Source organism: Centroberyx affinis, unplaced genomic scaffold (genome assembly GCF_046629955.1).
Source record: "Centroberyx affinis isolate AG114_WGS23_722 - 3 ecotype Tasmania unplaced genomic scaffold, CSIRO-AGI_Caff_v1 ptg006345l_1, whole genome shotgun sequence".
Lineage (NCBI taxonomy): Eukaryota > Metazoa > Chordata > Actinopteri > Beryciformes > Berycidae > Centroberyx > Centroberyx affinis.
The window spans coordinates 67,501-80,062 of NW_027283223.1; the positions used below are offsets into that span (position 1 = coordinate 67,501).

Here is a 12,562-nt window from a genome sequence, read left to right on the forward strand (position 1 = left end):
TGACCAGTTGTCATTTTCTGCAAATAAATGCTCTAAATGACAATATTTTTTATTTGGAATTTGGGAGAAATGTTGTCAGTAGTTTGACTCATTTTACTCAAACACATACCTATAAATAGTAAAACCAGAGAAACTGATAATTTTGCAGTGGTCTCTTAATATTTTCCAGAGCTGTATATATATATACATATATATATATGTATGTTGTATATATGTTAATATACCACCTCCACCCAACCCCCTGTCACTGCACTAGGACTGACCCTCAGCGCCTGGCCGCCCTCCACTGCCTACTGGTTTACATGGGAAACGACCCAGAGCTGGAGCTTAAGGTAGAGATGGAGGGAGCGGGGGAGGAAGGGAAGGATAAAGGAGGGATAAATAATAGAGGTCCTGTCTGTTGGCTTCACAAGGATGGAAAGTGTCTACCAAATGGCAAAGTTTGTGTACAATTCCTTGGTTTGAAAGTGAGCGGATGGAGGGAAGAAGAGGGAAGATAAAATGGGAGAAATGGACGCTGGGGAAATGGAGGAAAGAGAACAAGAAGACAGGAAGTATGATAAATCATAAGGAAGAGTCAGAGAGAGAGAGAGAAAGAGGGGGAGATATTTTGTTTGGACAGGGTGCCGACTATGAGTCAGACTCTGTTAGCAGTACACCTAAATTAAGATGTTCTAGCTGTTGGGATAGATGGTAATAAATCCCTTCTTTAGAGGTTAAATGAGTCACCAGCTTAATTTGTGCAGCTAGGCCTCGGAAACTGAGCGCCACATGCAACTTCTGTATTCTTCATGGACCCAGCGTTAATGGGGCCAGCAGCACAAAGACAGTGCCTTTATTGTAGCCGATTGCTTGGTAACATTTTTGTTTTGTTCACAGCACTTTGTAACTTTGAAAAATGCTGTGCAGATAAAGTCCTTCCTCTTCTCCTTGTTTTACTTCTTTTTCTTCCTCTTCTTCTTGTAATTGTTGTTCTCGTAATTCCTCTTCTTCTTGTACATTATACTTGTAATTCTTCTGTTTCTGGACACAGTCAAAGTGAAACAGCAGAGATATGGGTGAAGGAAAATCAGTTTTCAATGTGATGCTGCTGTGCGGCGCTTTGAACATATTCATCTCTCATGTGTCTATAATATAAACATTTAAATATCCATCAAAAGTCTAGCATAGGTTCTGTGCAGAACCTTATCGGTAATGGATTTGTTTCAGTCCAAAATGAGACATCCACCGTTTTGAAAAAAGTGACACCTTATCTTTCAAAATGAATCAGTGCAAAAGTTCAACAATTTACAGGGATGTTTAAAGGCTGGTGGGTAAATTAAGACCACGGTTTACAAAATGATGACACTTTTACAGACTTGCTCCTCTACATTTTGAGGATGTTGAATGATGAACACGCCCTAGAGCTGTAATGTAACGTCTGTGAACTCCCACCAGCATGACGTCTGTCTCTCGTGTGTTTCCGTGTCTTGCCTCCAGATTATTGATTGGCTGTGTGACAACGTGACGGCCTTCGAATCCTTTGATCAGATCCAGGAGTTCATTCTAGGTGAGCAGCGGCTGAAGTGGGAGGAAAAACACAAGTCTCCTGAGTACACCCTCCTTTTCCTCTGGGTGTATAGAGTAGAACTACCGCCCGCATTTTCCCCTCATGTTTATATTTGGATGAGAATTCTGTATTACTGTCTGGAGAGGCAAGAGCAAAACATACTTTTCCTATACTTTCTTTCTGTCTCTCTCTGTTTGTCTCTCTCTTTGTTTCTCTTCTCTCTCTCTCTCTCTCCCTCCCTCTCTCTCTCTCTCTCCCTCTCTTTTCTTTCTTTCTCCCTCTCACAGCCTCCTTGTACAGAATCAGCTATGAGAAGTCTCTCAGTCTGGATAAAGTCTTGCCTTACTCCTCTGTATTCGACAAGAAGGTACCACACATACACACACACACACGTAAAAGCATAAAGGCATGCAAATACACATGGGCAAGCACACATATGGATATGAATGTAAAGCAGGCCACATTGCAGCTCTGTTCCTTTCTTTGTGTCTAAGCAGTACACACACACACACACACATACACACACACCATTGTCTGTCTGTGTGTGTTCTAGGAAGTGCCAGTGTGTCTGCTGGAGGTCCCTGGTGTTTCCTGCACCACTGAGCTGCATACTGAGCCCGTCTTCAAAGGAAAGGTAACAACAATGCTATAGACACTTAATGCACACAAGTTATTATATATATTACTATAGTATCTGTCATTATAGTACAATGTCTCCTTAAGGGATTTTTGTATTACTGGGGGTTCTTGGTTCGATCTCGCTTCCACAACCACTTTCACCTCCAAACTGGGTTTTATTTAAATACTCAGACTTTAATATAGGGGCTATTTGTAAACATTGCCCTTATATTTATCTGGGTCAATAAAACCAGACGATGCCTTTTTTGTTATTTTCACATATTATACGAGGTCTAGGCGCATTAGTGATATAATGCAGGGGAAAGACTGTAATATACTGCACTTGCCGTTAACTTGCTGTTAAAAAGGCATTTATATGTTAAAGAGTGTGATATACGCTGTTTGTGCGCAATTCAGACACAATTATTCTCAACTGTTTTGCAATGTCCTTGCTTTGTCACTGTGGTCTGTGTGTGTGTGTGTGTGTGTGTGTGTGTGTGTGTGTGTGTGTGTGTGTGTGTGTGTGTGTGTGTGTGTGTGTACAGGCCAGGAGTCTCCAGGGTTTCTGGTCAGAGCTGCAGTGGAACACAGAGAGGATGAAATATCTGGAGGCCGTTCCTAACCCCAGATACAGAACATCACACATACAGGCCGACTGGGATAAACTGGTGCGTGTGTGTGTGTGTGTGTGTGCATGTTCCTAACAACAAAAACCTCCTATGTAGATTTGTTCAACACAAATCAGAACCACATCTTGCTCTCTGCACTTGAAGCTGAGTTGCTCCATTTTAATTCTTTGCACATGCTGCACAATCTGGTGGATGGGGGACAATGTGTGTGTGTCTTTCTCAGGCTGTGTGTATGTGTGTGCGTGTGCGTGTGTGTGTACATGTTGGCATACCTGTGGCTTTTGTCAGACAAAAGGAACGTATTTTCAGCCCTCCCATCATGATGGTTTTGTTGTGTTTCAGCAGTCAGAGAGGAGACGATCATCCAGCCATTTGAAACACATGGAGGAAAACACAAAGAAGTAGGTAAAGGAAAAGGAAAAGTGCTACACAAACATAGTTGTGAAATTGAGGGGAGGGGAGGGATGACTGTATCTTTAAACTATGGTCCAGCCAGCTGTGCCTGATTACAAACATTTTTTTTTAATTAGGGCCCGAGCACGACTTCGTGCGAAGCCCTGTTGAAGGAATTATTATTATTATTTTAATTTAAATTTTTTGCTCCCAAATGCAGCAGTGTAGTATTATATTGCCTCAACTTCAGCAGAATGAAACATAAGACTCATAATGCTGCCTTGAAGGATTGTTTTCCACATAAACCTTTATTTTTGTCTTATTTTGTAGAGTTTTATCAATGGTGGACACCTGGAGTCTTGGTAAGATGCCATACATACACACACACATACACAGATTCAAAGATACACAGATAAACACACACACACACACAAACAAAAGAATGTGAATGTAATAAATAACAAAACCTTGGTCTATAATGGAACTCGAAACTTGCTTGTGTGTGTGAGCATGTATGTGTGTGCAAGTGTATTTGAGTGAGTGTGTGTGTGTGTGTGCGCGTGTGTGCGCGCGTGCGTGTGTGTGTGTGTGTGTGTGTGTGTGTGTGCGTGTGTTTTTCTGGGGTCTTCAAGCCCACTGGAGAATTCAGCAGAACAGAACCACCACACTAATTTATCATGGAGTGAGAGACTAAAAAAAAGGGGGAGAGGAGAGAGAGAGAGAGAGAGACAAAGAGACAGAAAGAGAGAGAAATACACAGAAAATAAGAAAAGAGGAAGGAATACCACAGTTATATAACAGAGGGAGTTAGGTCTCTCTCTCTTTCTCTCTCTCTCTCTCTCTCTCTCTCTCTCTCTCTCTCTCTGTACCTGTGTTACACGTGTAGTAAAAATATTAGATGGAGGAGGTTGTTGGTTTTTGCAGCTGTGTGGAGGAGGAAAATGGATATACTGTATGTGTTTTAGCGACTCAATGAAAATAGGCCGCTAAGAGGCTAAGTAGGCTCTTTACTGTGACGCGTTCAAACAAAATCATACTTAAGTCCGGATGCGTTTCAGACTGTTTATTAAACAGAAACTAAAGCATAACGTGACGGTCAACAGAAAATATCGGAGCCCTACTCACCCTCTTTGTTAGACTCCCGCCATACAAGTGAACAGGTAAATAAATGTGAAACCACACCCCTGTGTCAATTACCGGAAGTGATAGTAACCAAAAAGAGCATGCGCAGCCTTGACAAAAAAATAAACACATAAATACCCATTTTGGCTCCTACAATACCGGCCCCTAATTATTATATCTCAAAATAATAATTACACAATTATAAACAACAATCAAACACAGTATATTTCAATATTATGTAGATCTTCTTTCTTCATTATTCAGATGGCAAGAGTTCGTTATCACAGTCTTAAAAGAGCGATCTTTACCACCGCTCTGGATAAGTAAAGTCTGTAGTCTGTAGAATGTGTGCAGTGGGCAAGGGGCAAGGTCAAAAAACAACAAATAAAGTCAGTTTGGACTTGTCAAAGATCCTCTGCCTCCAGTAGAAGGCAGATTTTGTTGATGGGTCTGTTCAGAAAGCCGGTCTTGGTCTTGATCCGAACATGACGTACAAGTCCCTTTTTGTCCGGAATGGTCTCAACAATTTTTCCAGTTAGCCAGGAGTTTCGAGGCGCTGAATCATCCATGATGATCACGATGTCTCCTGGTGTGAAGTTGCGTCTGATGTTAGACCATTTTTGTCGTTCCTGAAGTTGGGGTAGATATTCTTTAATCCATCTTTTCCAGAATAAATCCGACATATACTGAACTTGCCTCCACCTGCGGCGAGCGTATATGTCTTCCTTCAGAAACTGTCCTGGTGGCAGGGATGGCGTAGTCTTAAGAAGTAGAAGGTGGTTCGGGGTAAGTGCTTCAAGGTCATTTGGATCTGTAGAAGCCTTGGTGATTGGACGACTGTTGAGGATAGCCTCAGCTTCACATAAAACTGTGTGGAGACCCTCCTCGTCAAGACTTTGCACATTGAGGGTGGAATTGAGAATCTTTCGCACTGATCTAATTAATCTTTCCCATACACCTCCATGGTGTGAGCCAGCAGGGGGATGGAAGATCCAATTGATTCCTTTCTGGAGCAGTGTGTTATGGATCTGACCTTGATTCCAGCTTTCAATCGCCTCCTTCAACTCACGCTGAGCTCCCACAAAATTGGTGCCATTGTCAGATCGTAGTTCTTTCACTTGACCACGTCTGGCTGTAAAACGCCGAAGGGCATTGATGAAGGAGTCTGTGTCAAGTGATGATGCCGCTTCGATGTGAATTGCTCTTACAGCTAAACAAGTGAAAATAACACCATAGCGCTTCACAACACTCCTTCCACGCTTCACTCCAAAGGGTCCAAAATAATCGACTCCAACATATGTGAAGGGAGGTTCGTCAGGAGAGACTCTATCCAGGGGCAAATCTGCCATCTGCTGTTGTCCAGGAGTAGCATTTATACGCCGACAAACAACACATTTCGACACAATTCTTCTGATTGACACAGTGGCACCAGGAATCCAATATTTTTGGCGTAGTTTGGACAATATATGGTTGCGACCACCATGACCCACATCTTCATGAACATGTCGAAGAATCAGATCAGAAATGTGAAAATCTTTGGCCAGTATGACAGGATGTTTCATCTCTTCTGGCATTGCTGCTCTGCTAAGTCGCCCACCAACTCTTAATACATCATTTTTCAGAATGGGATTGAGTTTATGAATGTGGCTAGTCCTCTTAACATTCATTCCTTTCCTCAGACTTGAGATTTCATCTGCAAATCTCTTCTTCTGGCAAAAGCAGATTATCTCCGTCTCCGCATTAGCCAGCTCTTCAACTGTGAGACCACTGTTTTCCTGAGTCTCAAGATTTCCTGTCTCCTTTTGTGGCAGATCTCTCTGATGGATGTTATCTGGATGAAGCTGAGCGAGAACACCACTTGCTTGTTTCCTCTTTCTGCTATGATACAGAAGCAGTTGTTTAAGTCTGAGCATCCATGCTACTGCCCTTCTCAAACGAGTCCAGGATGAGAAGTAATGGATTAAGCGGGTTATTGGATCCACTTCTTCAGACATTATCTGAGCAGCATTTACAGTTATGCTCCTGACTTCAGAGTCCTTTGGTGAGATTTTTTCCAATCCATCAGGATTTTGAGGCCATTCTTCCTGAGGCCAAAGAAGAAACTGAGGCCCGGACATCCATATTTCTTTCTTTAGAAAAGATTTGACTGTCAAACCTCGAGAAGCCATGTCTGCTGGATTGTTAACTGTGTTAACATATTTCCACTGTAATGCATGTGATACTTTGGCAATTTCAGAAACTCTGTTGGCCACAAAAGTTCGGAACCTTGTGGTCTTATTGTTGATGTATTTGAGCACAGAGGTGCTATCGGTCCAAAATATGGAGTCTGCTAGTTCCATCTGCAGCTCTTTTCTCCACATTGTGTCCATTCTGCTCGCCATGGTAGCAGCAGTCAACTCCATTCGAGGGATGGTGGCTGGCTTTAATGGAGCCACTCTTGCCTTTCCCATCACAAATCCACAATGTGCCTGGCCATGGTTGTTATGCAGTAACAGGTAACTAACAGTTCCGTAACCATCCTCACATGCATCAGCAAAATGATGTAGTTGAGCAGATGTCACCGTTCCAAAGTTTGTGGGTATGAAGCATCTGTCAACCTTGAAGCCTTCCAGCTTATGAAGTTCCTGAATCCAACTCATCCATTCCTGTACAATGGAGTCTGGTACCGTATCATCCCAACCGAGCTTTTTCCTACACAAATCTTGCAGGATCTTCTTGGCAGTCAGGACTACTGGTGCCAATATTCCTAGGGGATCATATACCGAACTGACTGTTGAAAGAATCCCCCTTCTTGTGAGTGGTCGGTCTTTCAAGATGATTTTGAACTTGAAGACGTCAGACTGAACACACCATTGTACACCTAACACCCTCTCCACAGGAAGATTGTCATGGTCCAAATCCAGATTCTTCATTTCTTTTGCTCTCTCTGTTTCAGGTATGGCAGCCAACACATGGCGACTGTTACTTATCCACTTGGTAAGTAGAAAGCCTCCCTTGAAACAAATCTCTCGTAGCTCCTGATAAAGAGCTATTGCCTCTTCCTCTGAAGCTGCTGAAGCGAGGCAGTCATCAACATAGAAGTTGTTCATGATGGTGTTTACAGCTTGAGGGCTAAATTGTTTCATATTGTCCTCAGCACATTTTCTAAGGGCAAAGTTCGCACAACTTGGAGATGAAGTTGCTCCAAATAGATGCACTGTCATTCTGTATTCCACCATGTTCTGACTGTAGTCTCCATCAGGCCACCAGAGAAACCGTAACAAGTCACGGTCTTCATTTGGTACTTTCACCTGGTGAAACATTGCTTCAATATCTGCGGTGATGACAACAGGTTCTTTACGGAATCTAGCCAAGACTCCTATCAATGTACTGGTCAGGTCTGGCCCCTGTAAGAGTTGAGAATTCAGTGAAACTCCCCGAAATGTCGCTCCACAGTCAAACACCACTCGGAGTTTTTTCTTTTGTGGATGCAAAACCCCATGGTGTGGTAGATACCATTTTTTGCCATCACTACGTTCCAAGACATCATCAGGTACCTTCTCTGCATAACCTTTAAATATCATGTCAGACATGAAATTGGTGTAGTCCGAATGAAAGGAAGAATCTCTCTTGAATCTTCTCTTTAGGTTCAGTGTACGTTGTTCAGCAACACCTCTATTGTCAGGCATGCTTGTTTCCCTTTCTTTTAAAGGTAATCCAATGCAATAATGGCCATCGACTAGTTTGGCAGATTTTGAGACTAAATCCAAGAACTGCTGGTCTTCTCTTGAAGGTTCTTGGTCATCCCTGATGCACTCAGGAAAGTCAGTCCTGAACTGCCGTTCCCACAGCTCATCAAGTTTCACAACTGATATCCTGTTGACACTTATCGCTGACTGCTCCTGAGCATCATCATTCTTTCCTCCTAACGGTCCATTAACCGTCCAACCAAGCATGGTTTTGATAGCATAAGGTCCGTCTCCCACACTCCGGATTACATCTAGTGGTTCCAGAGCCTTTGGTACATCTGAGCCAATCAGCAACTCTATCTCAGAGTCAATTTCAGGTAGATGAACATTCCTCAAATGAGGCCACTGATCGATATCATTTTGATGTGGGATGTTTCCTTTGTGCACAGGCATAGTCCTCTGAGTGTATATGCTTGGGAGATCACAAAAATCGCTGCTGTCCAGTCCAGCGACCTCTAGGCCTGAAACGATGCTGGTTTCAACGACCTTCCTTTGACCCATAGTTCTCAATAGAATATTTGATCTTCTTCCCTGAAGATTAAGCTTATTCATCAGTCCCACAGTACAAAATGATGCAGTGCTACCTGGGTCGAGAAATGCATAAGTATGCACTGTAGCATTCCCCTTCCTGGCCTTAACTTGTACAGGCACTATTGAGAGTTTGCAGTTATCCTCACCGGCCCCAGTAAGACCACTTGTCTGAACAGAGGCTACGGCACTGTCCTCAGCTGTTTCCTTTATTTCTGCTTGCTCTTTGTCCATTTCCTTCTTTCTTTGGTGGATATGCAGCATTCTGGGATGCTTTAGACTGCATATGTTGCAGCTGAGTCGCTTTCTGCAGTCTTTGCTGATGTGTCCTCTACACAGACAGCCAAAACATACTCCATTTTCCTTTAGGAAAGCGATTTTCTCACTATGTGCCTTCTTTTCCAACTGTAGACACATCTCCAAAGCATGTCCACCTCCACAGAACAAACAGCACTTCACAGCAGACAAACTCTCCTTTTCCTTAGTTCCTTTATCAGTTTTTTTATCTGCAACTGTCACAGTGGTAGCAAAGATACTTCCTTTTATTCTTGGATGAGACTGTGACTTGGACCTCCTTACATCTTTGCTCACTGTTGGAGTGTCTCTGATGTCTCCAAATACTGGATCTGTAGCAATCCTCACTTGCCTTTCAAGGAAATCCACCATATCCTTAAAGGTAGCTCTTTGATTGTATTTTTCCTGCAAATCACAGGCCATAGTTCTCCATCTATCTCTCAGCCGGTAGGGCAACTTCTTTATGATGACTAGCATGTTAACAGGCATATCAAGCTCATGCATGTAGTTGACATCTTCCATGGCATTACAACATCCTTTAAGAAAGAGGGTGTATGCTTGTAGAGATTTTGTGTCATCCGGTTTTATTGACGACCATGAAAGAGCCTTCTCCATATAAGCTGTAGCAATTTTATGCTCGTTGCCAAAATGCTCCTGTAGTATAGCCTTAGCCTTCCTGAATCCTCTGTCCGAGGCCATATGTAGGCAACTCCTTACAAGTTCCCTTGGCTGTCCTCTTGTGTATTGTTCCAGATAATAGAGACAATCTCTGGGGTTATTGTTCTTGCTTTCAATACTGTGTTCAAAGGATTTAATGAATGTTTGGTACTGAAGTGGGTCACCATCAAAAACTTGAATCTCCTTCTTGGGCATGGAAGAGAGACACTGTTGCTGGATTAATAATGCAGTGATTTCATTTTGCTTTTCCATGACCGAGAATATATTGCTCTGTTCACCGTTGCTTGAAGCAGGTAATGTTGCTGGAGATGTCACATGTGCATGTTCACCCGGATTTCTGACGCTTGACTGGAGTGTCAAGGGAGCTGTGGTGAGAGACTGGATTTGAGTTACAGCTCTGTCTGCGGTTGTTATTATTGGTGTTTGTGGACTGGTAACACCGTGCTTTGGGAGAATTTGTCCATGTGCATGCATGGCTTGCAACTGTGGTACAAAAGAATCTGCTTCAACATTAAGTGTTTTCTTTTCCTGTTGTCCTTTCTCAAAATATGACTCCATACCATCAAACACTTTAGATAAGTTACTTCGAACACTGGATCCCTTTGAGGCTCCTAGTACCTTCATTCTGGCCATAGTAGCAGCAATGTTTGTTTCCAGATTCAGCTGCTCTTTTTTCCTCCTTAGCTGCTCCTCCTGTTCTTCCAAGGCATGTTTATCCTTAAGCAGTTTTTGTCGTACAATAAGAGCAGCCACTTCAGCCTCAGCTTTTACACGTGCAGATGTGGTACTTGAAACTCTGGAGCTTGAGCCAGAAGAACTTCGTTTGTCCTTCCTGCTTCCAACATTTGATATGCTGTCACTTGGTTGTATTTCATCCTGTATGTCAGATGCTGCTTTAATGTTTGACTGGAAGGAGGGAATATCATGTTGAGCATCCGTGTGGGGAACTTTCTCCTTTAATTCGACAGGTGCCTCCTCAGGTGAAATAGAAATGTCTGAATTTGCAGCCATTGGTAAATCTGCAGTCACATGACCTGTCTGCCGAAAGGGCCTTCCAGTTTCAAAAAGCCATTGTTTCACATCCTCCGTAAAATCTGTGTTGTATTTTGTAACACGTTTAAACCAGTCATTCTGGTTTTCCTGTTCCTCTTTGGGAAGCAATACAATAACTGACCCATGTGCTGCTTTTGCATTTTCATACAGCTGAATCAATTTCTCCAGTTTGAATTGCACGTCCTTTACATTTTCATCCCTTTCCATAAGCTCTTTAATTTCTTGTGTGAGCCCTTTAATTTTCTTCACATTTGATTGACGTTCCTTCTGAAGAGCTTCAATTTTGCAAGCCAACGCTTTGGTTGTAAGCTTGACCGGCCTCCTCTCCTCCATTTCATCATTCACTTCATTTGTGTCACTCATTTTGCCATTTTCCAACATGTACAATTCATCAAAAAACACTCAGCCACAGATAAACCACATTCACAATAGCTCAACAACTCAACCTTGTCGGCAATGCGATTTTTCAACTCAACAGAGTACGGCAGCCACAGTGTTACAAACAGTCAAACCAGCACAAAACCTCCGCCAGCGCCAACCTCGGCAAAACAGACACACACAACACAAGCCAAAACCAACAGTCCCCAATGGACAAGCGGCCGCACTTCCAAACTGTGTTCAAACTTGCAACAAATACACAGAAGGAATCAATAACAAGCCTACCGCTTCTGATGGCTGTGATGCGCTGCTGTCAAGAAGCGATTTTACACCGTGGCAGCAGTCATGTGTGGCTTCTCCAATCCAAGCCGAAGAGGGGAAAACAGTCCAAATGTTCCAACAATGTCCATTTCCATTCCATCCAAACTCCGAGATCCAAGGCGTCCTTGCGATCCATCAACGCAGAATCCCGTCCATCCAGTAGTGTCGTGGTTGCGGCTACTTTCTGTTGACTATGTTGTAGCGACTCAATGAAAATAGGCCGCTAAGAGGCTAAGTAGGCTCTTTACTGTGACGCGTTCAAACAAAATCATACTTAAGTCCGGATGCGTTTCAGACTGTTTATTAAACAGAAACTAAAGCATAACGTGACGGTCAACAGAAAATATCGGAGCCCTACTCACCCTCTTTGTTAGACTCCCGCCATACAAGTGAACAGGTAAATAAATGTGAAACCACACCCCTGTGTCAATTACCGGAAGTGATAGTAACCAAAAAGAGCATGCGCAGCCTTGACAAAAAAATAAACACATAAATACCCATTTTGGCTCCTACAGTATGTTTGAGTCAGGTGGTTGAACATGCTAGTCCTGTTGATCAAAATGGAGGAAAATATTCAGTATCTTTCATGTTTCATCATTTTCCCCCCAGTAATTTTCTTCTTGTCAGGGTGGAACAGCCTCTGAAACAGCATTCAGACCATCATGGGACACTAAAACCCTCCATTGAAGACTAAGAAGAAGACAAACCCAGACTCATGAAATTCTTCTATGCTTAGCAGCTCTTTAAGGCAGGGAGAGCCGCCGTACCTGTTCCATGATTGGGGGAACTCTGGGATACATTTAACTTGGAAAATAACATTACTGAACAATTCAAAGAAAATATAAACTGTGTAAAGAATTTCATTGCATTGGTTTAGACTGTTTAATACAGTTGTTGTCAGGCAGAAACCTCCATCATATTTGAATTTAATGGCTAATATTGTCCAGATATATCAGTCTAACTCTAATAGATATATTGGAGCTAAGTGGCAAAAAGATGCCGGTGGGATACACACTCCCTTGTAATTCCCACCCATGTGAATGTAGATTGTCGGTTATCTAATCTCAGACTTGAACACATTCGTCTGTCTCTGCCATCAGCATTCTGTAAAATGGCTGAGTGAGCAGAGAGGGTTAGTGAGACCGTCCCGTAACTGAAAGGTCACAGGGTCGATGAAAGAAAGCAGCCAGTGTGTCTCTCAACAGCTTTGTGTCTTGTCGACGTGTCCTGGAGCAAGACACTGAAGCCCTGCCTGCTCCGCTCACTGTCAA

The 12,562-nt window shown here is 42.8% G+C and overlaps 1 protein-coding gene across 1 annotated transcript in view; it reads left to right on the plus strand.

The window, feature by feature from the left end:
- The window catches only part of LOC139638411 (gamma-secretase-activating protein-like), a 41,419-nt gene that overhangs the window by 10,261 nt on the left and 18,596 nt on the right, over positions 1-12,562 (plus strand). Inside the window, exons 18-24 of the mRNA XM_071512541.1 lie at positions 257-332; positions 1,480-1,549; positions 1,837-1,916; positions 2,103-2,183; positions 2,713-2,835; positions 3,139-3,197; positions 3,520-3,551. Of these exons, the coding sequence (XP_071368642.1) occupies positions 257-332; positions 1,480-1,549; positions 1,837-1,916; positions 2,103-2,183; positions 2,713-2,835; positions 3,139-3,197; positions 3,520-3,551 (521 nt within the window). The remainder of the gene's footprint in view (positions 1-256; positions 333-1,479; positions 1,550-1,836; positions 1,917-2,102; positions 2,184-2,712; positions 2,836-3,138; positions 3,198-3,519; positions 3,552-12,562) is intronic.